The following is a 24,280-nucleotide window of genomic DNA, read 5'->3' on the forward strand; positions in this document are numbered from 1 at the left end:
ACCACTTGTAAAGTCAAAATTGAGATTTTGTTGTAACTGCAATTTTGTATCCTGTTTGGTGAACATTTTCCCCGTGTGTTTAAATATTTTATACGATGGGGGGGAGGGGGCAGGGATTCAGGATACAAATTTGCTGCGATCTGTTTAACCAATCTCGTTGAACATTTGGGATATTGCCTTTGTTTTTGTTTTGTTTTGTTCTTTGGTTGGCTTATTTGAGGCTTTTTTGGCTGTTGTAAGTGCTACAATTAATATCTTTGTTACTCAAACCTTCACCATATCTTTCTTGGATTATGTCTTGAATTCCTGAAAGTGCAGTTGTTGGGCCAAAGGATATTTGATACATATTATCAATTTGTCTTCTAAGACTGATTTTTCCCTCATTTGCACTCCCGGGGCAATTTCAGAGGACTTCACCGGACTTGCCGGTGTCATTAACTGTCAAAGCCAACCTGGAACTCCCAGCCGGGCCTCCAGTCTTGCTTCACTTTTTCCCGCCCACTCCGCACACCCGCCGCGAGCCCCAACCCCACTTGGTCCATGATGGCCCGCCCCTTCCTTACTCCCGGACAGATTCTATCCAATAAGAAGCAGCCTTCCGCAGCCTGGCCTCGTGGTTGGTAGGTTGAAGTGTCCGTCGCGCTCAGGGGCGGGCTGAGCGACTTGACGGACGTGGCAGCGGACCAGTGTTAGCGGCGAGCGGGCCGTGCGTGGCGTGCGCCGCGCGCTAGGCTGGAAGCGCTGGACCTGCGAGGTGTGTGTGTGCGCTGGCGGGTTGAGCGGCGAGAGGCTTGGCGGCCATGGCTCCCAACGTCCCCGCGGCCGAACCGGCCCCAGAGAGTCCTAAAGGCATCCGGGCTGTGCTGCTGGGGCCTCCCGGGGCGGGCAAGGGTACCCAGGTGAGCTGCGGGGCCGGGCTCGGCGGCGGAGCCTGTGGAATCCCAAGGTCAGGACGGCCGGAGGTCCGGATCGCCCTGGAGCGGGACCGTGGGCTTAGGCCTGGGGAGGGTGTGGGGGTCCTGGCCGGCGTCTGGGATTCTGGTAAGGCGTTTGCGAGAGGGTGCGATTGGAGGTCGGGGGAAGCCTGAGGTAGCATTAGAGTTCTGGAGGGATCTAGGTTTGAGGAGTCGTGTTGGGGGGAATGGGAGGACTGATTTAGATCCCTTCAGGGGTTAAAAGCTGAGAGGGTTTGAGCGGTGGGGTGAGCCTTCGGTTGAGGCATCTAGATTACAGCCTGAGTGGAGCCAGGGACCCCAGATTCCCTGCAGTGTGGAAGTGGATTGTTCAGGGCTATGTGCCAGGCACTCAGGGTAGGGCAACCTTGCTTCTTAGGATTAATGACTGAGGGTGGAGGAGCATCTCCAGCACGTGGGGCGGGGGGAGCTGGCATGTGCTCATGAGAGGCGTACTAAGAGACATGAGGCATGACCTGCCTGAGCCAGTTAAGTTGGGGGAATGGGAGAGGGTACCTCAACATACAGGTGAGGAAACAGGCCCAGAGAGGTCAGTTGCTTTTTGAAGACAGCGAAATTGACTTCATCCAGTCTGGAACCTCAGGAGCCATGGGGCTCCAGGAGTTTGGAGTCTAAAGTTACTTACCTTCTACCTTAGCAGACGGTGGGGTCTCACTTGGTTCTGTGCTGTAATGGACCCATAGATCAGAGTTGGGATCTATGATCTCATTTTGAAAATGGAGGCCCATAGGTTTGGGTTATCAGTGTACCCTTCCTGCATTAGGTTTGGCATTGCCTCCGGGTCACAGGTTCTTGTTGGTTGTTAGGTTCTAAAGAGGGAATTCGGGGACACCTGGGTGGCTCAGTCTGTTGAGCATCTGCCTTGGGCTTAGGTCATGATTCTGGGGTCCTGGGATCGAATCTTGCATTGGGCTCCCTACTCAGTGGGGAGTTTGCTTCCCCCTCTCCTTCTGCCAGCCACTCTCTGCTTGTGCTTTCTCTCTGTGTGTGTGTGTCAAGTAAATAAATAAAATCTTTAAATAAGTAAATAAAGAGGGAATTCTTGCAAGTCTGAGTGCCTAAGTGAATGGTGTTCTAGGGACAGCTTTGTGCCCGCCCACTTTTCTAGCTCTGGAAAAGATCTTGTCTTACTCATTCTTGGGACCCCTCTGGCACCCAGCACATCACTTGGCACTTGATGGGGTTGGAAATGGATGAAGGACACAGAATAATGTGGATGATGACAAGGGAAGTCTGGGAGATTCAGCTCATTCCTGTGATAATTGCTTTTTGGCTCTGGGCACTAGGTCAAGAACGACCACTTTCCCTTTTCTCTCTATAGCTGGAGCTGATTCATCCTTGGAACTCACCTAATACACTTGACCTCAGTAACTTTGAAGTCTCTTGTTGCTACCACTCTCTGTTATTAGGGAAACTGCAGCCTAGGAATGTTTAATCCCAGACTCTGCGGACTTTTGCTGTGAGTGACTGAGTATAAACAGAGTAGCTCAGATGCGTCAATTATTTTTTTCTTAGTTCATACGGAAGTTAATAATTCCATTAGTTGTATAATGAACAATCTGTCCCAGTGCTGAGACAGGGCTTTATGGTCTAGCGAGCTGTGTAACTTCTAAGCCTTAATGTCTTCGCTTGAAAAATGGTGATAATACCTACCTTACTTATTCAACATTTCATGAGTACCGAACACTGAAGATAGAGAAGTGAACAAAACTGATAAGGTCCTTACTCGTGTAGGCCAAAAGCTGACAAGGATATTGGAAGATTGTGTCATATATATGTGTAAAGTAACCCTATGTACCTAGATGACAACCTGGCACATCGTAGGTGTTCAGTAATTATTGACTTCTTTTCACCTTACACATTTCTCCTCCCCCCAACTCGGATGTATTTCAGTGTAAAGGGTGATGTATTCAGGAAGTTTTGAAGGAAATTATACTTATGAGCTGATTTATAAGGGTGCATGTATGGTGGGTGTTGGTCAGAAAACACTTTGTGGAAGTGGAGGAGAAGTAATTGGGAGTTGAGGAAACACAAGTCTTTTAACTTATATATACCTTTTCATTAAGTGGGACAGTAGGAATACTGGTGGTTGTAGTTTTGTGGAGTTGAAAAAAACAGCAGTGTTCATTAATCAAAGGTTGGAAAGCAACAGCTTCCAGCAGCAATTAATCTGCAAACATCCTAACTTTTTTTTTTTTTTTAAGATTTTATTTATTTATTCATGAGAAAGAGAGAGAGGCAGAGACACAGGCAGAGGGAGAAGCAGGCTCCATGCAGGGAGCCTGACATGGGACTCAATCCTGGGACTCCAGGATCACGCCCGGGGCCGGGGCCAAAGGCAGGTGCTAAACTGCTGAGCCACCCAAGCGTCCCTTTTTAAAATATTTTGTTTACTTTTTAGTTAACTAGGTTCCACTCCCAACATGGGGCTTGAACTCAAAGATCTAGAGTCGCAGCTCCACTGACTGAACCAGCCAGGCACCACTACCTATTATTTTTTTAAAGATTTTATTTATTTTGAGAGAGGGAGCAAGTGAGACAGCACAAAGGGGGGCAGCGCAGAGGGAGAAGCAGAAGCAGACTCCCAGCTGAGCAGGGAGCCTAACTTGGGCTGGATACCAGGATCCTAGGATCACAACCTGAGCCAAAGGCAGACGCTTAATCAACTGAACCACCCAGGCACCCCCTGACTTTTTTATGAAGAGTTTGTGGGTTTTGTTTTGTTTTTTTTTTTAGAGAGAGAGAGAGAGAGCACTTGAGAGTGGGGGCAGTGGGGGGGAGGGAAGCAGAGGGAGAGAGAGAATCTTTTTTTTTTTTTTAAAGATTTTATTTATTTATTCATAGAGACAGAGAGAGGCAGAGGGAGAAGCAGGCTCCATGCAGGGAGCCTGATGTGGGACTCGATCCTGGGTCTCCAGGATCACACCCCAGGCTGCAGGCGGCGCCAAACCGCTGCGCCACCAGGGCTGCCCAGAGAGAATCTTAAATGGGCTCCGTGCCTAGTACAGAGCCCAACATGAGGCTCAGTCTCACCACTCTGAGATCACGACCTGAGCCGAAATCAAGAATTGATTAACCTAAACCACCCAGATGCCCCAAGTTTGAATACAAAAGAAAACTGATCCCTGTGTACCCATTATCTAGCCCTCACAACCATTAGCTGGTGGCCATTCCTTCCCCATCCACTCTCCCTTCACAGGTTATTTTGAAGCAGCCCCCAGATATCATGACCAAGGTGTGTTTCCTATTTTCTCTGCCAGCCCTGTTCAGTTTTTTCCATGTGTCCAGTTTATACCAGTTCTTCACCTTAGCTATGTCAATGCAGTGACAAACACTTCTATGAGTCCCATACTCTAATTCCCCTTTTTACAGTTAAAGAAATTGAAGTTCAAAGGGCCTGTTCTCTAGTTTACATAGCAAGTAATTGGCAGATCCTGCATCTGAATGGCTCCAAAGCCCCCTCCTCTTTCTGTTGCTATCTCCTACTCTGGGTTAGATTTTTCTGGGCAGCCTTAGCTGCCCGGTGGCTCAGTGGTTTAGCGCCCACCTTCAGCCCAGGGCGTGACGTCGGGCTCCCTGCATGGAGCCTGCTTCTCCCTCTGCCTGTGCTTCTGCCTTTCTCTGTGTGTGTGTCTCTCATGAATAAATAAAATCTTTAAAAAAATAATAAATAAATAGATTTTTCCCCTACCCAATGCATGTTGTGTTTTATAGTTTTGGTGTTAGACATGCAGAGAGCAGCTGTTGCCCTCAAGAGGGTATAATATAACAATCACCCTTTGCTTAGTTATGCAACAGGCCCCTAGTCGAAAATTTTACATGGCATCTGATTTAACCCTACAACCCTAAGAGGTAGATCCTATTATCCATGCCTTTTTACTGATAAACTGAGGCCCAGAAGCTGTATCTTGCCCCCGGATATATGTAAGGAAATAACAAAGGCGGAATTTGAACTCATGACTGATTCCTGAGCAGAGTCACCATCTTACACCAGTGATACTAGTCTAGGTGTAGAGGCAGAAATGAATATGCATGCACATAGTACATACCAGTGCAAAGTACCATGTGGGAAGTGTCAGGTGAGTGACTCTGACAAATGCTAGGGGTTAGAATAAGAACTATAATTTGTCAAGAGTATTCCGTTCTTCACGCCCAGCCAGTAATGTTGGCAATATTATCCCCAATTTATAGGTGAGAAAATTGTCTCAAAAAAATCACTGGCCTAAGGTTTTATGGTAAGAGGCAGAGCTGACATTTAAACACGGGTTCCGGGGATCCCTGGGTGGCGCAGCGGTTTGGCGCCTGCCTTTGGCCCAGGGCGCGATCCTGGAGACCCGGGATCGAATCCCACGTCGGGCTCCCGGTGCATGGAGCCTCCTTCTCCCTCCGCCTGTGTCTCTGCCTCTCTCTCTCTCTGTGACTATCATAAATAAAAAAATTAAAAAAAATAAAAATTTAAACACGGGTTCCTGTGCTTTTGAAAAGACTTTTTTTTTTTTTTAAAGATTTTATTTATTCATGAGAGACGCACAGAGAGAGGCAGAGACGTTAGGCAGAGGAAGAAGCAGGCTCCCTGTGGGGAGCCTGATGTGGGACTCAATCCCAGGACCCCTGGATCATGACCTGAGCCAAAGGGTAGATGCTCAACCACTCAGCTACCCAGGCATCCCTAAAAAGCTTTTTACTGAGGTATAATATACATGGAAAAAGGTACAAATATCATAAGTGAGCAGCTTGATGAATTTTCACAATGTGAATTTTCACAATTGCATTTGTGTAGCTTCTATCCATATCAAGAAGCAGAATATTGTCAGCTTGGTGAAGTCCTCCTTGTGTTCTCTTCCAGACACACACACACACACACACACACACACACACACACTTCCCCAAAGACAGCCACTAAGGCTCTACGGGTTGTTTTTTTAAAAGGCCATATAATGTCATGGATAAGAACTAGGGCTTGCCAGCTCTGCTGTTACTACTAACTATGTGATCTTGGGCAATTTAATTTAGCCTCTGAATTTCATTTATAAAATATAGATAAAAATAGTTCCTACTCATGGGTTTGTTTTATATTATGCATACTAAATACAGTAAAACAGTGCATGGTAAAATTGCTTGGCATGTTGCAGACACTCCAAGTCAAATGAATCCTTATCAGAGAAAGAAGGGATATTTGGGGAGAGATATGCTTAGAATTTGCTTACTGTGGAAGGTTGAGTTTAGACCATCGGAGGGAAGGGAGAGGAGCCAAGGTCCTCAGAGATGCTTATGTATTTGGGAATCATACATAGAGCCACTGTTTGCAGTGGTGCGAAGCATCCAGATAGTGGACCTATAGAAGTAAATTGAAAGAGCTTGGGAAGTGTAAGAAGTTTATTGTGGAGGACACTGAATGCTAGACTTAGGTATTTGGACTTCTTCCCTATTACCCTGAGGACACATGGAAGGCTTCTGAATGTGGGGGGTGGGGAGTGTGCACACGCTTTGGGGGTGGGGTAGGGGGTGCACCCAACAGTATTTTAGGAGATGATTCCTGCTACATATATAGGAACATGGGACATGAGAGTGGGAAAGAGTGGAGGCAGAGAGATAAAGACAAAGTGAGAAAACACTTGAGATTAAATCAAACTTCAACAACTAATAGTTTCCCTTTATTTCTCTAGATGCCAGGCACTATGCTGAATGCTTTTGTATACATAGTTTTATTAAATCCCCAAAATAAAACTCTGAAAATAGACATTATTTTCTGTTCTCTAGTGATGAAGACACTGAGGACTTAAGAAGGCTGTATAACTTGTTCAGGGAGATACAGTGAGTAAATTGTAGGTCCCAGTTTCCAACCCAGATCTGTACCACCAAAAAGCCAATATTGCAGTGCTACCCCAAGACTTCACAAACTGTACATCAGAATCCAAGGGTGCTGCCTAACAAGCACTCAGTCATAAACTTTAAGGGCAGGCCTGGCTTTGTATTTTTAGTGTGCCCCAGAGGATGGTGATAATATACTGAAGACTGAGAACCTTAAACCCCCCATGCTGCCTCTCTAGTGGTTTTAGCCATTCTTACCCATGCCTCGCAAAAGCCTGCCCCTATCCCATAGGGTTCTCACAGGAGTGATGAGCCTATTTCCTGGTCCATGGCCAGTGAGACCCAAGTGACTCAGGGCCTCAGCATCAAGAGTACGGTCCAGGGGCCAACAGCACAGCCAGGCCTGCAAGCTTGTTAAAAATGCAGTTGCTCAGGCCCTAACCTGTGGGATCAGAATCTGCATTTTACAGCACCCCCAGGTGACTTGGAGTAGAAGCAATGGTCTGAAGATAAACTTGAAATGTGAGGGGAGTATAATAAAGTTATTTCATCAGGCTGCTTCTGTAGTTTGTAATGCAAAAGAGAAAGACCATGGAAGGAGGTCTTAATTAATTTCCTACTGTGTGTCTTAATGTTTTGGGTACTTACTTTATTTTATCCTTACAATAGCCCGATGAAGTAGACATCCCCTTTTGGTGAGGAAACAGAGGCTGAGAAGTGAAGTAACTGGCCCAAGGTCACAAAGCTGTTAAGCCTTAGCCAGGATCCCTGTGTAAATCTGTGGGACTCCAAAGTCCATGCTCTTTACAACCCACCACATTGACTTCCAGCCAGTAGAGAATGAAGGAGTTATTCTGCTTTGCCATGCCTTCCCTATTGAAATGTTCTTTTTTTTTTTTTTTTTTTTTTTTTTTTTTTATTTATTGAGAAGAGAAAGAACACAGAGGGAGAGGGAGAGGCTAGAAGCAGACTCCTCATTGAGCAGGGAGCCTCAGTCCCAGGACCCTGGGATCATGACCTCAGCCGAAGGCAGACACTTAACTGGCTGAGCCACCCAGGCACCCCCCCTAGTGGAGTGTTCTTACACCCAGCTGTGGAATCCAATCATTGGGAGCAGCATAAAAGAATCCTGCAATTCGGGGGTAATAAAAAATAGAAAGTTAGGTTCTGTGGTAACAGCTCTATGGTGTTTTGGTCAGTCTTCCACCATGAATAATCCTAATCTCCAAAATTTTCACCCAAGTTAGCTTCAACAACCAAGGAGAAAGACTGACAGAAAAGCTCAGTTCTTTGGGTACGTGGCCACCATGCCAGCCTGGAAGACCAGAAGGTTTTCCACTGCCAGAGAGTCCAACCTTCATTGGTTTTCCAAAGTGCAGTTTTTAATGCCTCCTTCATCTGAATTCCATTTTGCTGTTGAGTCAGGTCTTTGCTTGAACTGAATCAGTCCATGAATCACAAACTAGAATTTGCTACACTGAGTTAAATCTATTTTGCTTTTCTGTGTCCAACTAAGAAAACTCCCAGTGCGCTGGTTTGAATAAAAATCCAACCAACCCTACTTATTTTATAAAACAATTGAACCAGGATGCTAAGCTTCTTAAACTGATTCTGTTCCTTGTGAACTCTTCCAGGGCTTTTGCCACTGCAAAACCACTGTTGGGCTGTCCAGAGTTTCTTCCTCTTCTAGTCTTTATTCTGCTATTTTGTCCACCAAACTGGGAACCTGTAGAGGACAGGGTCCGTGTCTCTTCCTGGCTCCCAGCACAGTTCTTGGAAGAGGCATCAGTTTTTTCTTTCTCTATGAATGAACATGGAATTAGGGCAGGGGTTATAGTACAGCTGATGTTCATAGAATATTTACTATGCGCCTGTCCCTGTGTATATATGTCAACTCCATTTGATCCTATCAACCCAGTGATGGAGGTACTGTTACTGTTTCCATTTGACTTAGAGGAAATTTGAAACATGGTAAGGTTATACAGTTTTTCTCAAGTCACATATCTAGTCATCGGTGTCTGGAACCCAGGAATTTTGACTCTGAAGCCCATGTGTTAACCAAAAGGCTATATTGCCTCCTGAAACTAAGTAAGTATATACTGTTAGCCAAATGCTCTTTTTATGTATCCTGTCTGATCCTCAGAGCTACTTTCTAAGATGGAGCCTTTTTGCCTTCATTTTAAACAGGCAAGGAGGGATCCCTGGGTGGCGCAGCGGTTTAGTGCCTGCCTTTGGCCCAGGGCGCGATCCTGGAGACCCGGGATCAAATCCCACGTTGGGCTCCCGGTGCATGGAGCCTGCTTCTCCCTCTGCCTGTGTCTCTGCCTCTCTCTCTCTCTCTCTCTCTGTGTGACTATCATAAATAAATAAAAATTTAAAAAAAAAGAAACCTCTTTAAAAAATAAAAATAAAAAATAAACAGGCAAGGAAACTGAGCCTCTGAGAGGATAGGGGGAAGAACCAGGTGTGCCTGGGGGAAACCAGAATTCTTCACCTGGCCCCAGCTGTCTCCCATGCCAGTGGCCACAGGACTTGACAGACACATTCATTCTTTGGGAAATACTCATTCAACACATTATATGTCAGGCATCATGCTGAGTGCTTTATATACATGAACTCATTTAAACTTCACATCAGCCAGGGCTCCTGCCTGGCTCAGTACAGTATACGACTCTTGATCTCAGGGTCATAAGTTTGAGCCCTAGGCTGGGTGTAGAGATTACTTAAAAATAAAAATTTTAAATGAATAAAAATAAACTGCAGCAACGATGTGAAGTACCAATACTGGTATTTTGACTCTTCCCGTTTATAAACTGAGGCTTTTGTGTCACTAGTGTGTGTCAAGTGAAAGTAGCGGTAATAGCGAATATTTATGACCACTTCCTGTGTGCTAGGTGCGGTTTTCAGTGCTTATATGTATTTTGTCATAATAATGCTTACTGTAACCCACTAATCATTCTACATTAGAACATAAGGTACTTTAGAGGCATCTGGATGGCTCAGTCAGTTGAGTCTGCCTTTGCTCAGGTCATGATCTTGGGGTCCTATGATTGAGCCCTGCATAGGGCTGGCTCGTTTCTCCCTCTGCCTGCTGCTCTGTCCACCTGTGTATGCATTCTCTCTCTCAAATAAATAAATAAAATCTTAAAAAAAAAAGAGGGATGCCTGGGTGACTCAGTGGTTGAGCATCTGCCTTTGGCTCAGGGCATGATCTCAGGATCCAGGGATCAAGTCCTGCATTGGAGTCCCTGCAGGGAACCTGCTTCTCCCTCTGCCTATGTCTCTGCCTCTCTATGTCTCTCATGAATAAATAAAATATTTTTAAAAATAATATAAGTTACTTTAATCCCTATTACAGGTAAGGAAATTGGCACTTGCTGAAGTTCACACAGCCAGTGAGTGCCAGGGCCAGGTTCACACCCAGGCCATCTGATGGCCGAGCATTCAGTGTTAACTGTCTTGATTTTCCTCTTCCCCTCCACAGGCACCCAAATTGGCTGAAAACTTCTGTGTCTGCCATTTGGCTACGGGGGACATGCTGAGGGCCATGGTGGCTTCTGGCTCAGAACTGGGGAAAAAGCTGAAGGCCACTATGGATGCTGGGAAATTGGTAGGTTTGGTGGTACCAGTGAATGTGGGTATTCCCGAGTCTCTATCGGCACTGCCTTATTTGGTAGCCCCTGGCCACATGGAACCATAGAAATTACTTCCGATTTAATTTACTTGAGAATTCAGTCACTCAGTCTCACTTGCCACATTTCAAGAATTTGTTAGCCAGCACAGGTTTAGAATCTTTCCATTATTGTAGAAAATTCTGTCAGACAGCCCTGTGCTGAGGGATGTTCTAACAAACTTACACATTACATGAACCTTTAGAGTAGTAGGTTATGTGGTTCGTTCTGAATGTGTGGCATTTATTTTATTTACAGTATTCCTTTTTTTAAAAAAATATATTTTATTTCAAGTAGGCTCCACTTCTAATGTGGGGCTAGAACTCACGACTCTAAGTTTAATAGTCACATGCCGGTAGGTGCCTCTATTCACAATATACTTGAGGTCCCTTTGTGCTGATGCATTTTGTAACATGCCCAATTTTTAGAGCCAAAAATGAAACTGCCATCCCTGGGCCAGAACTCAAGGATTATCCAAGAGAGAATGCAGGAAACCACAGGGTGTTTTAACTCTATTTTTGTGGTTCTGTGTTCTGTATCTCTAACAGTGGAGTTACTGGCAATTGACAAAAGTAATTTCTCCTATTTGGGGGAAATAATAGCATTTTCTTACATTATTAGTCCAATTGATCTAATTGGATGATTATGTTCTATTAACTACTAAATCTTCTTTGGTTAGTGCCAGAGCTTAGTTGTAACTGAGTTATTCTGGGACTTGGCCTCTGAGAATCACCTTCAGGCATTTTAGTAAGCTGAAACACCAAGAAATAATTTTAATTAAACTACAGAAACAATGGTTATAATATAGAATATTGATGAGCAAAAAGACACACCATAAGTACTTAAAAAGTTACAAACCACTTGCTTCCTTAACATTTTCCTTATTTTATGTTCATACATGAAGATGATCAGATTTATTATTTGGGGGGAAGGGGAGGATAAAAAGGTATATTTATCATCTGGGAATCTCTTTCAGAAGTCATTTTGTGCTTGATCTTCTGATCTTTCATCTTCTGATGAAAGATCTTCTGATCTTCTCTTTTAGAGTATTGGTTGGGGAAGGCACTGGGCTCTGCCTTTATCTCCAGGTTACCTCCTGGCAGGCTTTGAGATTCCGTAGCTACATCAGTAGTACCCCTGCCCACCCACCTACCCCTTTACCTCTAGTTTTCCCTTCATGTTTGTGAGACCTCGAGCTAAACCAGAAAACTAGATATTTTGGACTTTGGGTCTTGGCAGAAGATCTTGTGCTGAGAAAAAAATTGGGATATGGCCATGAGATTGCTTATCTACAGCCTTTACTTCGTCACAGAGCTTGTACTTTGTTCCCAAGTTCACAGCCAGTCCTAGGAGATAAGATGTTAGCAGCCTTCACTGTTGTACTGGTAGGGAACTGCTGTTTCTATGAAAGCTCAAGAGAAAAACCAGTTTTGGAAAGCTGGGTTGGGTCCTCATTGGGGCTTTGAGAGAGGTTAAGAGGTATGTTGGGCTGGTGCCTCATTTCCTTGGTTCTGACCCAGTCTTGCCAATTCGATGACCTTGTCTCTTACCTCACGTCCGGGGTGGCCTGGGCCACTTTATTGTTGGCCTAATGCAAATTGTGAAACAGGGAAAGTTGGTGCCTTTCTGCATTTTGGTCAACCCCTATTCTCCTGTGGAGCCCTTCTCAGTGATCTCTCAGAGAGAAGCCATCACCTTCCTAACGTCTTGACAGCTGCTTGCTGATGAGCTGTTATCTGATGAAAAGGATTCTAACTAATGGCTGGAGAGGACCTCAGTACCTAAGACATGGAAGCCTCCTGTCCAAGTAACAGGCAGTGGATCCTTTTCCCTCAGCCACATTGTTGGGACACAAGAGAATCTCAAGGGAAGAGAACACATATATGGCAACCACAAAAATCATGAAACTGAATTTTCTTTGGAAGGTGGAGCCATTCCACATTTGCTCTGATATTTGCTTCTTTGGGGTCAGGAAAACATGCTGTTAATCAGGTTATATAGACACAAATTTGTGGCCCTGGAGTTGGGCTGTCAACTAATTAACAGATTTAATTCCAAGGCTGTCTTGTTCTTCACTTCCAGGTGAGTGATGAAATGGTAGTGGAGCTCATTGAGAAGAATTTGGAGACCCCTCAATGCAAGAATGGTTTTCTTCTAGATGGCTTCCCTCGGACTGTGAGGCAGGCAGAAATGGTGGGTGCCTCCATTTGTTTCACCGATGCATGGAAATGAACTCTTGGCCCTTTATATCTAAATTCCTTTCAGGGAAATGGCTCTGATCAAGCTCTGGTAGCTTAGGTGAGCCACATACTCTCTTACAGCTTGATGACCTCATGGAGAAGAGGAAAGAGAAACTTGACTCTGTGATTGAATTCAGCATCCCAGACTCTCTACTGATCCGAAGAATCACAGGAAGGTATTTGTCCTCTGTCCCTTCTGGTCCTGCGACCTCAGAGCTTTATCAGACCAGCAGAGCTGCCCTTGCCCAATCCCAGGCGAGCAGCTGAGTACCATATGAACATGGGTTGATCTGGTTTGGTAACATCCACTGAAGTGGTGACATGGGATGGGGATGTGTGGAAAGAAGAGCAAGAGATTTGAAGTCAGTCAGCATCTCTGCCCTGTCACCTTTTAACTCTGACCCTAGGCAAGTTTCTTAGCCTCTCCAAGGTCAGTTCCTCCTCTGTAGAGTGGGGTTAATAAGACCTGCTTCAAGGAACTGTGCTACATTTTGGATACCATGCAGTTCCTAGTTCAGAGCCTCACTTACAGTAGGGGCTTCAGAAAGATTACATTTCTTATGTGGTTATCTCTATTTCAGTGCCCTGAAATCTGGTTTCACTTGGAGTTGCCATAACTTGCTGTCCCTTTTGTATTAGTTGTGAAAATAATATGACCACCTACACAAAGTTTAGAAAATGGAGGAAAATTTTGCTCATGGTACAGCCACCTCTGCAAAACCCACTATTGCTTTGTTGCATGTTTCATTTTCGAGTACTTGTTTCAGGGCCCCTGGGTGGCTAAGTTGATTAAGTGTCCAACTCTTGATTTTGGCTCAGGTTGTGATCAGGGTTGAGAGATCAAGCCCTGTGTTGGGCCCCGTGCTCCGCTCGGAGTCTGCTTCAGAGTCTTTCTCCCTCTTCCTCTTCCTCTTCCTCTGCCCTTCCCCCGCACCTAAGGACATGCTCGTGTGTGCTCCTTCACTCTCACTCTTACTCTCTTTCAAGTAAATAAAGCTTTAAAAAAAAATAAAGTAAGTGTTTCTTCAAGCACCTGGCTGGCTCAGCGAAACATGCAATTCTTAATCTCAGGATTGTAGGTTGGAGCCCCACGCTGCGTGTAGAGTTTATTTTAAGTAAATAAATAAATAAAATCTTAAAAGTACTTGTTTCTCTGTGGTAGTCACCACTGAACACAGAAATGCTTTTGTTTCTGATTGAGTTTGCTCTGAAAGGTCCACTGCTTTAGGCTACCTCTACCCTCTTTCACTGTCCACTCTGCCATCTGCTTTGTGCCTTCCAGAAATATGTGGGAAGCTCTCAGCCTCTTATAGACCTCGCATTCTCATCTTTATTGTGGGCTATGGCTTTTATATCCCTTAGTCATTTTAATGAAGTCTCGGGAAGGTGGTCAGCCTACCAGCTTGAACCAGACATCCATGACTATTATTTTTAATTGCTGCACTGTATTTCACAGTAGACGAACCATCATTTACTTACTCGTCCCCTTATTGTGGTACAGTTGTGTTTTTTTCTAGTTGTCTGCTGTTAAATTGATGCTGTGATCATAATAGTACCTGTAGACTTTTGGATTTAATTAGAGGGAAAATGTTTTCTTGTTGTAATTTAATTACATTGATTTCTTCTTGAGGTTGCACATTTTTTCCATGGGTCTGCAGTCTGTCTCTTTAAGGGGGAAGGTAGACATGTAAACAGACAGCAATGAGTGTTACAGGTATTTTCCTGAGAGGCTATATTGGATACTGTGGGATCCACCTTATATTAATTTTTTGTCCAAATGTCCAGGTTTCATGTTTCCAGGTATTTCATAGGCACCTTCAATGCAGGAACTTTTGGGTTTTATTTTTGTGTCCCCACTGACAGAGTAGACAAAGTTGAGGCAGGCCAAGAAGTGGTAAGATTGGCGGGAAGGCACAGGGCTGAGGTCCCTGATGTACAAAGCAGATGTTAACTGTACTAGTTGACCCTGGGGGCCTTTGCTTCAATCAGCCCATGTTCCTCAGTGCCCAGCACAGCACTAGACTCAGGCAGGGGACCAGGAGAGGGTACAGAAGAGCGATATGCCCATCTCTGACCTCAGAAAGTCTATAGGCCATACAAGAAACCTGGGCTGGTTAGCGCAGTTGGTAGTCCTAAGGACCGAGCCTAGGGGCAAGAAAGGAAGGCTGCCTAGGAGAGGTATAATGTCAAACATGGCCTTCCTGGATGGAGAGGATTTCAGGGAGGCTCTCCAGCAAGGAGTTAGAGTTGGCAATGAGTATAGGCTGGGAGAAGGCCTCTAGCTGGGGCTAGTGGCAGAATGTCCAGAGTCAGAGGAGTGTTCTGGGGGACTGGGTGGTAGACGGTCAGATGGGAGCTTGGCTGGGGGAGGTTTGCCAAGGTAAAGAGGGTAGACGTGTCAGGAGTTCTGGGTTGTTCGTAAGCCATGAAGTGTTAATGGCAGAAACAACATTCTAAGAACATTAGTTTGGCCCTGGCATACAGGCTAAATTAGGGGAAAGGAGAAACAGACAAGAACCCACCTAGGAGCCTGATTGTGATCCCCATGTGGAGCTGTGGAGGCTTTTAACTGGGATTGGCTGGTGGGGAACAGAGAGATTCTGAAGAGCAAACCACAGGATTGTTGTAGAGGATGCAGAAGACTCAGTCTCTGGGTGTGGGAGTGAGTGGTGTAGTGTGACCCTCTTCCGTTGCAGAGGAGAAAACAGGGCACATCAAACTGGTGAAGCTGTTTTTTTCAGGTTCACTCTATGGATCAGTGATAGTACTGCACCAAGAGCCCACTTTTCGTCTCCTAGTCCACTAGACTAATGGTTGGAAAAAAAAGAGGCAGGAACTAGTTGGTTTAATATGGATCATACTTAAATCTGACATGATAAAACCCCACTGTAAATATCTTTTTGATTAGCTCTGATCTCATTTCTGACGATATTATGAGTCATTACTTTATGTCTTGAATATGTATGGTTGGCGGTTGTTGGTTTTAACTTTTTCAGTGTTGGCTCTCTGATATCCTAATTATCCTACCAGTTGACTGTCCTAATATCTCAAGCCATCCCCACTTTGTGGATGAGAAAACAGGCATCTGAGTGTCATACTCAAAACAATGGCAGTGGCTCTAGAATCCCAGGCTTGATGCCTCTACATCACTACCTCCACCGCTAGGTCAGGCTTAGTGTCTCTTACAGCTATTTTGGTTGGTACTGAGACCAATCTCACTTTGAAAACTTGGATCTTGGACTTTCTTTAATTTCCTTTCTAGGAAATGAGCTTTGCATTCCTCTTAAAACGAAGTCTGTGAGTGGGGAAGAAGCAGTACATTGTATGTGACTGGAGGGCTGAGGGAATCAGCAAGAGATAGAGGGTTGTGGAAAGGAAAGAGTCTGTCTGCTGCAGCCTGGCTGCTATGTGCCTTGTGCTCTCCAGAAGGTGAAGAATCATGGTCCATGTCTCATGCTCGTAGCCCTTCACAAAGGGAAAGGTGTAGCTGAGCCTAACAGCCTCTCCCTGAGTCTCCTGGTGGGTACCATTCCCCAGTGGAGGCACCAGAGGAACCTCTCCAGCAACTCAAATAAAAGAGATCCTAACCTGTCTGGTAATAGGCACAGGCCACTCAGTATAGCTTATTTTACTCAGCCATCACCTTGCTCCCACCAATGCTATAAAGGGACCACTTGGCCCCTCAAAAGTGTGCTGTTGAGAGAGAGAGAGAGAACAGAGGGAGAGAAAGAGAGAATCTCAAACAGACTCTGCACCGAGCACGGAGTCCAATAAGGGGCTCGATCTCACGATCATGAGATCATGACCTGAGCTGAAACCAAGAGCCAGATGCTCAACTGACTGAGCGACCCAGGCACCCCTGCTCAGGCTTTGGTAGTCTGACCTGGACTTTCCCAACTGATGTGCTGAGATACTGATCCCCTAAGCCACCAGAGCAGCTGGGTAAGCCTGGGTTATTCCAGCAGGGCAAGTGCACAAGTACTGCATAAATATTTCCACACATACCAAGAGGTGAAAAATGTTGGGAAGCCCCAGTTTAACAGACCTTCACGAGGAAAGCAGACATTAGTTAAATAAAAAAGCCTGGGTTGGCACAGATTTGGAAACCAGACAGACTCTGGCTGCTGAGCAGTGTTTGGCCTGCTGTCTTCCCTTCTTAGGTTTCTGGGCTTCCATGGTGTAGCCACTCCTGGTCAGGAACTCAGGTTTGCAGCCCAAGGGGGTATAGCACTATGTGGTGCCTAGCTACATTTTCAGCACCAGCTAAATGCTTAATTCTTGGGCACTTCATGACTTGTTGAGTAAGTCATTTCTCCTGGTGCCAGTGTTCATATTGCTTTGCTCTCCGATGCTTGGGTGGCCTTTTATCTATGTGATCGCAGAGGAGTGCTGCCCTGTCTGGTAGCATTTGCATCTGCAGGACATATTTTTCTGTTGCACCTCTCTGGGTTTTGTAACCAATCTAGGATAGAAAATAGGGTTAGTTTCTCTGCCCTCTGTCCCCCATAACATATTGCACAAATCTCTATTAAAGGATGATCACATTTGTTTTAGTTGTTTTCCACGTTTGTCTCTCCCACTAGAGTAAGCACTGCTTGTGATCAGAGATCTTGACTTATTGCTGTGTAGCCCCCAGATCCAGCGTGAGGCCTGAATCAGACTAAGCACTTAGTAAACATTTGTTGAGCGAGTGGGTGAATAGAATGAATGGCTGTGTGAGGCCAGCACTGAGTTCTTGAATTAGGTACTTATGCGAGCTTTAGCAGCCAGACACTCATTATCACATTGGGTCAAAATAGAAAACGTACTCCCTCTGGTATAAGCCCTTTTGGAAGCCCAGTTATTTTCTCAAGCAAAAGACACCTATAGCTGGGTTCTGTGCTGGGTGGAAGTCCTCACGTCCAGCTCCCCTGTCACTGCTTGTCAACTTGGAGACCCCTGAGGTGCAGGGATACTTAAAGGCAACCTGACTCTTGTTTATTTGTTGTCTTTCAGGCTGATTCACCCTCTGAGTGGCCGTTCCTACCACGAGGAGTTCAACCCTCCAAAGGAACCCATGAAAGATGATGTATGTAAACCCAGGACTTGAGATTTCCTTTTCTTTCCTTCCCCTTTTTCCTTTCTTCCCTTTTGTTCTTTGTTCTTTCCATCTTCCCTTTATTCCTGCCAACATTATTAACTTAATCATGAGAAATATCACGTCCTAGTTAATCACCTGGGCTGTGGCTCAGCTGTCTAGAAAGCGCCTCTCTAGGTGGTTTCTTGTTTTTCTTTGAGGTAGGCACCGGCACCAGCTACTTCACAGTGCCCAGTTTGTACCTGTCTTTCATCCAGAGCAACCCCTCTGTGGCATAATGGTGACTTAAATGGTTGACTAATCTCAGGAGAAGGCTGCTTGGAAGCCCAGAAGCAGAGCCAAGCTGAGAGGACAGGGATGAAGAGAACTGTGTTGACTGGTCCTGCTTCAGAAGAATGTCCCCTCTCTAGTGACTCTGCCGTGTCCCACAGATTCAGACTCCTTGGGTTAGATTAATGTTGCCAAGTTCTTAGGACAGTCTTCAATTGCATGCAGATGTATAAGGGAGGGTCTTGTACATGTTCACTGTAACATTTGCCATAACTAGTCTATTTCGTCTGTTTTTTTTTTTTTGTTTGTTTTTGTTTTTAAGGTTTTTATTTATTCACGAGAGAGAGCAAGAGAAAGAGAGGCAGAGACACAGGCAGAGGGAAAAGCAGGCTCCATGCAGGGAGCCTGACATGGGACTCAATTCCAGGTCTCCAGAATCATGCCCTGGGCTGAAGGTGCTGAAGGTGGCGCCAAACCGCTGAGCCACCCGGGCTGCCCTACTTCATCTGTTTTAGAACATGCAGGCAGGGATCCCTGGGTGGCGCAGCGGTTTGGCGCCTGCCTTTGGCCCAGGGCGCGATCCTGGAGACCCGGGATCGAATCCCACGTCGGGCTCCCGGTGCATGGAGCCTGCTTCTCCCTCTGCCTATGTCTCTGCCTCTCTCTCTCTCTCTGTATGACTACATAAATAAATAATAAAAAAAAAATTAAAAAAAAAAAAAGAACATGCAGGCAATAGTAAGAATTTCCCGGGTTTGCCTGTGTCACTTAAGACAAGCTTGTCAAGTCATACAGGTTTCAAAGTCCTCGCGTTGGCTTAGTCACATTTCCCACGTTTGGGAATGCTGCCATTCAGACTTCTTTCTCACTTTACTTGCCACTTTCAGAACGCTGATGGCCAACACCCTAGTGAAAACACCAAATACTTTGGTGACTAAGGTTACAATGGCAAATCCATCTCTGATTTTGATGTATTCTGATCTCCGGGGCCTCTGTCTTTCTTGCTTCTGATGCTAGAATTGTTCATCTTGGAAACCGAACAGCCTGAGCAGAAGCTGTGAGAGAAGGGTTTTGCCCATCTTCCTCCCACAGACCCCCTTCCTCACGCTTGCTCCCTCAGGCTCCCTGGCTTCCCTGGACTGGTTGGTCTGTTCTTGGGACCAGCTTCCCAGGAGTAGCAAAGTTCTTTATAGTTCTTTAGTGGAAGGGATCTAGATAGTCTGTCTTTCCTTCTGATGGACTTTGGGAGCAGACAGCATTGCAAATCTGCATCTGGCATCAGATAAGGAAACCTTGCTAACAGTCCCAGGCTTTAACTGCCCTCTTCCTATTCTCAGATCACTGGGGAGCCCTTGGTCCGACGGTCAGATGATAATGAGAAGGCCTTAAAAATCCGCCTGGAGGCCTACCACACTCAGACCACCCCGCTGGTGGACTACTACAGGAAACGAGGGATCCACTCTGTCATTGACGCCACCCAGACCCCCGATGTCGTGTTTGCCAGCATCCTAGCAGCCTTCTCCAAAGCCACATGTAAAGACTTGGTTATGTTTATCTAATGTTGGGTCCAAAACGGAATTTCTTTCTTCCTGTGCCTGTTGAGGGAGTGGGTGGGATTTGCAGAGCGGGGGGAGGGAAGCTTCCTCAGGCCAGCAAGAATATCATCTGATGTACTGATTAAAAAAGCACTTGCTTGATGTATCTTCAGTGTGTGTGCAACTCTCATCTCATCTCTGTGTGTGTGTGTGTGTGTGTGTGTGTGTTGATTTAAGTACATGTATGGTCTTCCTTCTTCCTAAGGTACAGGCAAGGTTGCTATACCAGCTATACTGCTATACTTTTTTAGCCGTATTCTTGAATTTTATTTATTTATTTTTGCCAAGATAACCTAACTCCGATATCTGCTGGGTACTGCAGTTCTAAAACCTCATGGTATTTATTCCATCACCAGCAGCTGAGTAGAAGTCCAGGATCATATAAAGTCAAGCAGGGCCAAAGTTCCTGACAGCAGGCTGTGGTAGGGAATTCCACTTGTTTTCTACCCTACAGTGAAAAGCCACATGAGTCAGTGTGTGGATGGGAATCATTAATCTTTTCCCTAAGTGGAAAGAAAAAGGCGTTTATGTTACAAATTTCAGAAATGACTGGGAGAGGGTATCACCATAGAAAGATCCAGGCTAGTTGTAGTATTTTTTGTGATCTGCATCACAGTGCTGTAAAGTAGGGATCTTTTGGGACCTGTGTTTGAAAACTAAATTGTTGCCAAAGAATTAAACCCAAGTAGACGGTCCTTTTGAATTCAGACTGTCTTCTGAACATCCAGGCTGGTCATCTGAGAGCAGCCAGTCCACTTCCCAAAGAGACCAGGGTAGGTTTATTTGTTTTCATTTTTAATGTTGGCCTCAGTTTCCAAGTATGAACAAAACTGTGATTTGGAGGTGATCTGTTTTTAGCCTCATTTTCATTAGAGTTGACTCAAACCCAGTTTCTCTAGGATATGAAACCCCAATCGGATGTGTCTCTTTTAAACTAGACTCTCTCCCCTCCAGATCCAGTCCTTTACCCCTTATGGTAAAGGTGGTAGCCACAGACTTCCCAAGAAAAGATGACCCAAAAATAAGATCACCTATGACAGTAACCAACTTTTATTCCTAACTTCAGCTTCCCAGCTATTAAGCATTTCCTGAGGTCCATGCTGTGCTGTTTGATTTGTGGCAAACAGATGAATTAATAAGACTGTTGGGAGAGGCCGCAAAACGGTGGCCTCACGGAAAAAACAGTGGCAGGCCCAGTAAATAATGCTGCCTGCCCCAGCATAATCTGCTGACTTGCTGCAATGGACTCTAAAGTCCCAGTCCCCGTCTGACCTGAGTCTCCTGCTGTCTGTGGAACTATCAGAGGGCTTGTCCCCTGTCTACCTGGAAGCTAGGCATGGGTATGTGGCCATCTTTCTTCCTTTTGGTCTGGTTCATGTGAGTGTCTGCTAGCTCTGCTCTGCCTTGTTTCCCTGCCTGTAAACTAACTCCACCCATTCTGAACGGAAACCCAGTCTGGTGTGGGGCATTTCTGGGAAGCACATGACTTCAAGGAAGAGGAGCGAAACCAAAACTATGAGCTGTGTCTGCAGAGGTCTGGAACTCTTCTCTGGGTGAAGGTGGCTTCACAGATCCTAGAGTCACCTCCCCTTTCACTAGGGACAGTTGGAGGCATTCAGCCTCAAAGTTGCAGTCCTTGAATGTTTGCTACTTGTATGTGCATGATCCTTGCTCAAATATTTGTCACCCATCCATATACATTCACATGTGCCTATTCAGGCTGCTGGTAAAACTAGATCATGTGGGATGCATATGCCCTCTGGGGAGTGGTTAGGATTTAGATTTTTGCTTCGTTTGATTACAGAGCCTTAACCTCAGGCAGGCATGAGAGCTCTTTGTCCTGATGGAGCAATGTCCAGTGTCTGATGCATTTGGTTGCTGGGGCATGCATGCCAGCCTTCCCTGATATTTACTTGGTTTTTAAAAAACCCGTTTTGTTCTCTCTTGTTTCCTCTCTATTTCAGCCTAGTAACAGAAGGCCAGGCGAGACCGCACCACTGCTCATCACCCCGCGGCGTGATCCCTGCTCTTAGGTGCTGGGCAGAGAGGAGGGGTGGTCACGGTGAGGATGGAGAGGGAGGAGTGGTGAGGATCCAAAAGGAGTAACAAAGAACAGCAATGTGGTAGTGAGGCCATCTCTTTTATACATAATAGAGGAGTCTGAAAAAGTACAGAGGAAGGGGGAAATTAATTTAAAAAAAAAAAACTGATTAGAGGCGTAAATAGAAATAAGGAGGTGTAGTATTGTTTCTAAAGGATCCAAGTTTCATTTACTGTGGATTGGTGACAATATTTTTTAAAGCCAAATGCCCTAAGACCTCAGTTTTTATCTCAGAGCCTCATGGATTGCCAGCCTAAGAATGCAGGAAATCCAACTGTTGTCCTGACCTTCTTAAAGCTTGGAACAGGGAGAGTTCAACTCCTGGCCCTAGTTCCCTGCACCATGAGATCAAAAAATTGTCTCCACATTGGAAAGAAATTGGAGGGGGAGGGGTGTGTTCATGGAGGCAGTGGCTCAGCTAATCAAGTTTCCTCGAGTTGTGGGGAAAGTGGGGCTGGTTTCCCTCCTTAATGATGCACCATTATGTACTGGTCCACCTGTTCTCATGGGTCAGTTCTCAGCAGCCACTCAGCATCCCTGCGCTCTTGCCATGTTCCATCCACGATGTGGGAAGAGATCTTTGTTAATAAGAGCAAGTGTCCTAAGCAACATCATCCAAAGATTGTCCTTTCCATCCTCAAATCCTGTGAGTGGGATCACTCGTCAGCACTGTGATGTATTATTTTCAATGAGGTGCCTTTCTTAACCGACCAAATGCTGCCTTGTTTGGCCCCTAAATCAATAAAGTATGTTAAAAATTTGTATCCCCTGTTGTGGCATTTTTTTGAGGGGATCTGGGCTAGAAAAAAAAATGGCATTGAATTAATCTGGCTTGGAAGCCCCTCTTGTCACTAGAAGTTACAGAACAGGGTGGTCCCATGTGTGCTCATAAGATGAGCCGCACCCTCTTGAGCCCCCTCAGATGCAGGCAGGCTTTTCTTGCACCCGAGGACAAGGCAGCTCCGCTTAGTGGAGACAACGCTGTGCTTGGAGCGGAGGATGTGCAACAAATTCTGGCCAATCATTTACGCTGCTCCTGTTTCCTTGTCTGAAAAAAGAGGAGTGTGATGCCACCTTCTCAGACTTGTTGGCATTAAATGAAGTTTATAAAAAGAAGCTTTGTGCTTGGCTCCTGGCACAAAACAGACACTTGATAAATGTTAGTTGGATCCAAATATATATAAAAATATCTGCTTCATGCCGGGCTGGATAATTGTTGAGTGGACAGCTGTCCACAGCCTAGAAAGCCAGTGCTTCTCATCACTAGCCAGATTTTTGGCTGTCTCTTCAGCTGTCTCTATAACACTCCTGGTTGCTTCTTTGCAAATCCATTTCTTGTTCAGTGAAAGTGCCAAGCTGAAGCTCTCAGGCTTTTCAGAAAGGCTACCTCTGCCAGTGCAGTTTCTGAGAAATGACTGCTGTTCCAGAAACCAGAGGAAGCTGGGCTGGAAGCCCTGCCATCCTTTGGGCTTTCTTTTTCTGGAGAGATCCAGAGTGGTCATGGGCTTATTAAATCCCTCTTCTTGAGCCAGCTTCTCCCTCTGCTTCCCCACAACCCCACCTCTACAGTCATTTCAGGTGCCGATACGATTGACTTGCTCTGATCTTTTTGTTCCCTGAGCCATTTAAATGCCCCATGAAAATATTCTTACCTTCCTTGATCATCATGCAACAAACTGGGGGAAAGATTAGTGGACTGAGCACAGGAGGCCGCTACATGGTATGGTTGAGAAGAATGGCCTTAGAGAAGACCAGGATTGCCGCCTCTTGTCCACGTCTTTCAACTTGGTCTCCTCATCTGGAAGCTACAATTGGAACCGTGCCTGTGCCTGGAGCATCGACACCAGGCCAGGTACTGTGCTCGGGCTTCATGGCCACAACCTGGTCCAGCCCTCATGGGGCATCTGGGCAGTCAGGGCTGTCCCTCTCCTGTTGTATAGATGAGCCAGTCAAGACCTGAAGCAGCGAGGTCACACAGAAGAGGCCGAGTCAGAAAGCAGTCTCTGATGCCAGAGTCTGTCCCCTTGACCTTGTTGCTGAAGTGATTTAGCAACAGCTATACAGCGAGACAGACCCCTCTGATGCCTTCTTGTTCGTAGCCGCTCACTGCCAGCCTGAGGACCCAGGGAATGGGTCTCAGGCTGTCTTGTGGGCACAGAGCATTGCAGACAAAAGGGAATGAAGAGCAACCTTGGTCCTTCGGGAGCCTCAGCATCGGTGTTTCTTAGGAGGACAGCTCAGTGAGTCAGAAGACAGATTTCTGCTGCACCTCCTCCGTCGTGAGACCTCCGGAGAACTATCTCCTCATCAGAACAGAAGGGACACCTGCCCTCAGGTGTGCTGCTAGCACCGGTGACCCAGATTCCCGGCACACTGCAGCTGCCCAGGATGTGCTAATGGCGTTCAGAGAGAAAATGTAAGCATTGGCGACAGCTATTGTCTTGCTGACTCTCAAGGACCAGACCAAAGGCTCTTAACCTAAGGATTCCCCATAAGTCCATGGGCCTCTAGAATTGTATGCAGAATAACGTATTTTCATAT

At 45.7% G+C, this 24,280-nt stretch overlaps 1 protein-coding gene across 3 annotated transcripts; it reads left to right on the forward strand.

Moving 5' to 3' along the window:
• Positions 1–731: 731 nt before the first annotated feature.
• On the forward strand, positions 732–22,503 carry AK2 (adenylate kinase 2). Of its 3 annotated transcripts, XM_041766752.1 has the most exons (7): positions 733–899; positions 10,270–10,395; positions 12,539–12,649; positions 12,778–12,872; positions 17,692–17,764; positions 19,381–19,576; positions 21,603–22,503. In XM_041766752.1, the coding sequence occupies exons 1-7, from the start codon at positions 801–803 to the stop codon at positions 21,605–21,607; spliced, it is 705 nt and encodes a 234-aa protein (XP_041622686.1). In that variant the 5' UTR covers positions 733–800; the 3' UTR covers positions 21,608–22,503. The 3 variants fall into 3 exon arrangements, with proteins under 3 accessions (XP_041622685.1, XP_041622686.1, XP_041622687.1); XM_041766751.1 differs by lacking the exon at positions 21,603–22,503 and having other exon boundaries at positions 732–899; positions 19,381–19,750; XM_041766753.1 differs by lacking the exons at positions 12,778–12,872; positions 19,381–19,576; positions 21,603–22,503 and having other exon boundaries at positions 17,692–17,763.
• The last annotated feature ends 1,777 nt before the right edge of the window (positions 22,504–24,280 follow it).

This window comes from Vulpes lagopus, chromosome 8, assembly GCF_018345385.1.
Source record: "Vulpes lagopus strain Blue_001 chromosome 8, ASM1834538v1, whole genome shotgun sequence".
Classification (NCBI taxonomy): Eukaryota; Metazoa; Chordata; class Mammalia; order Carnivora; family Canidae; genus Vulpes; species Vulpes lagopus.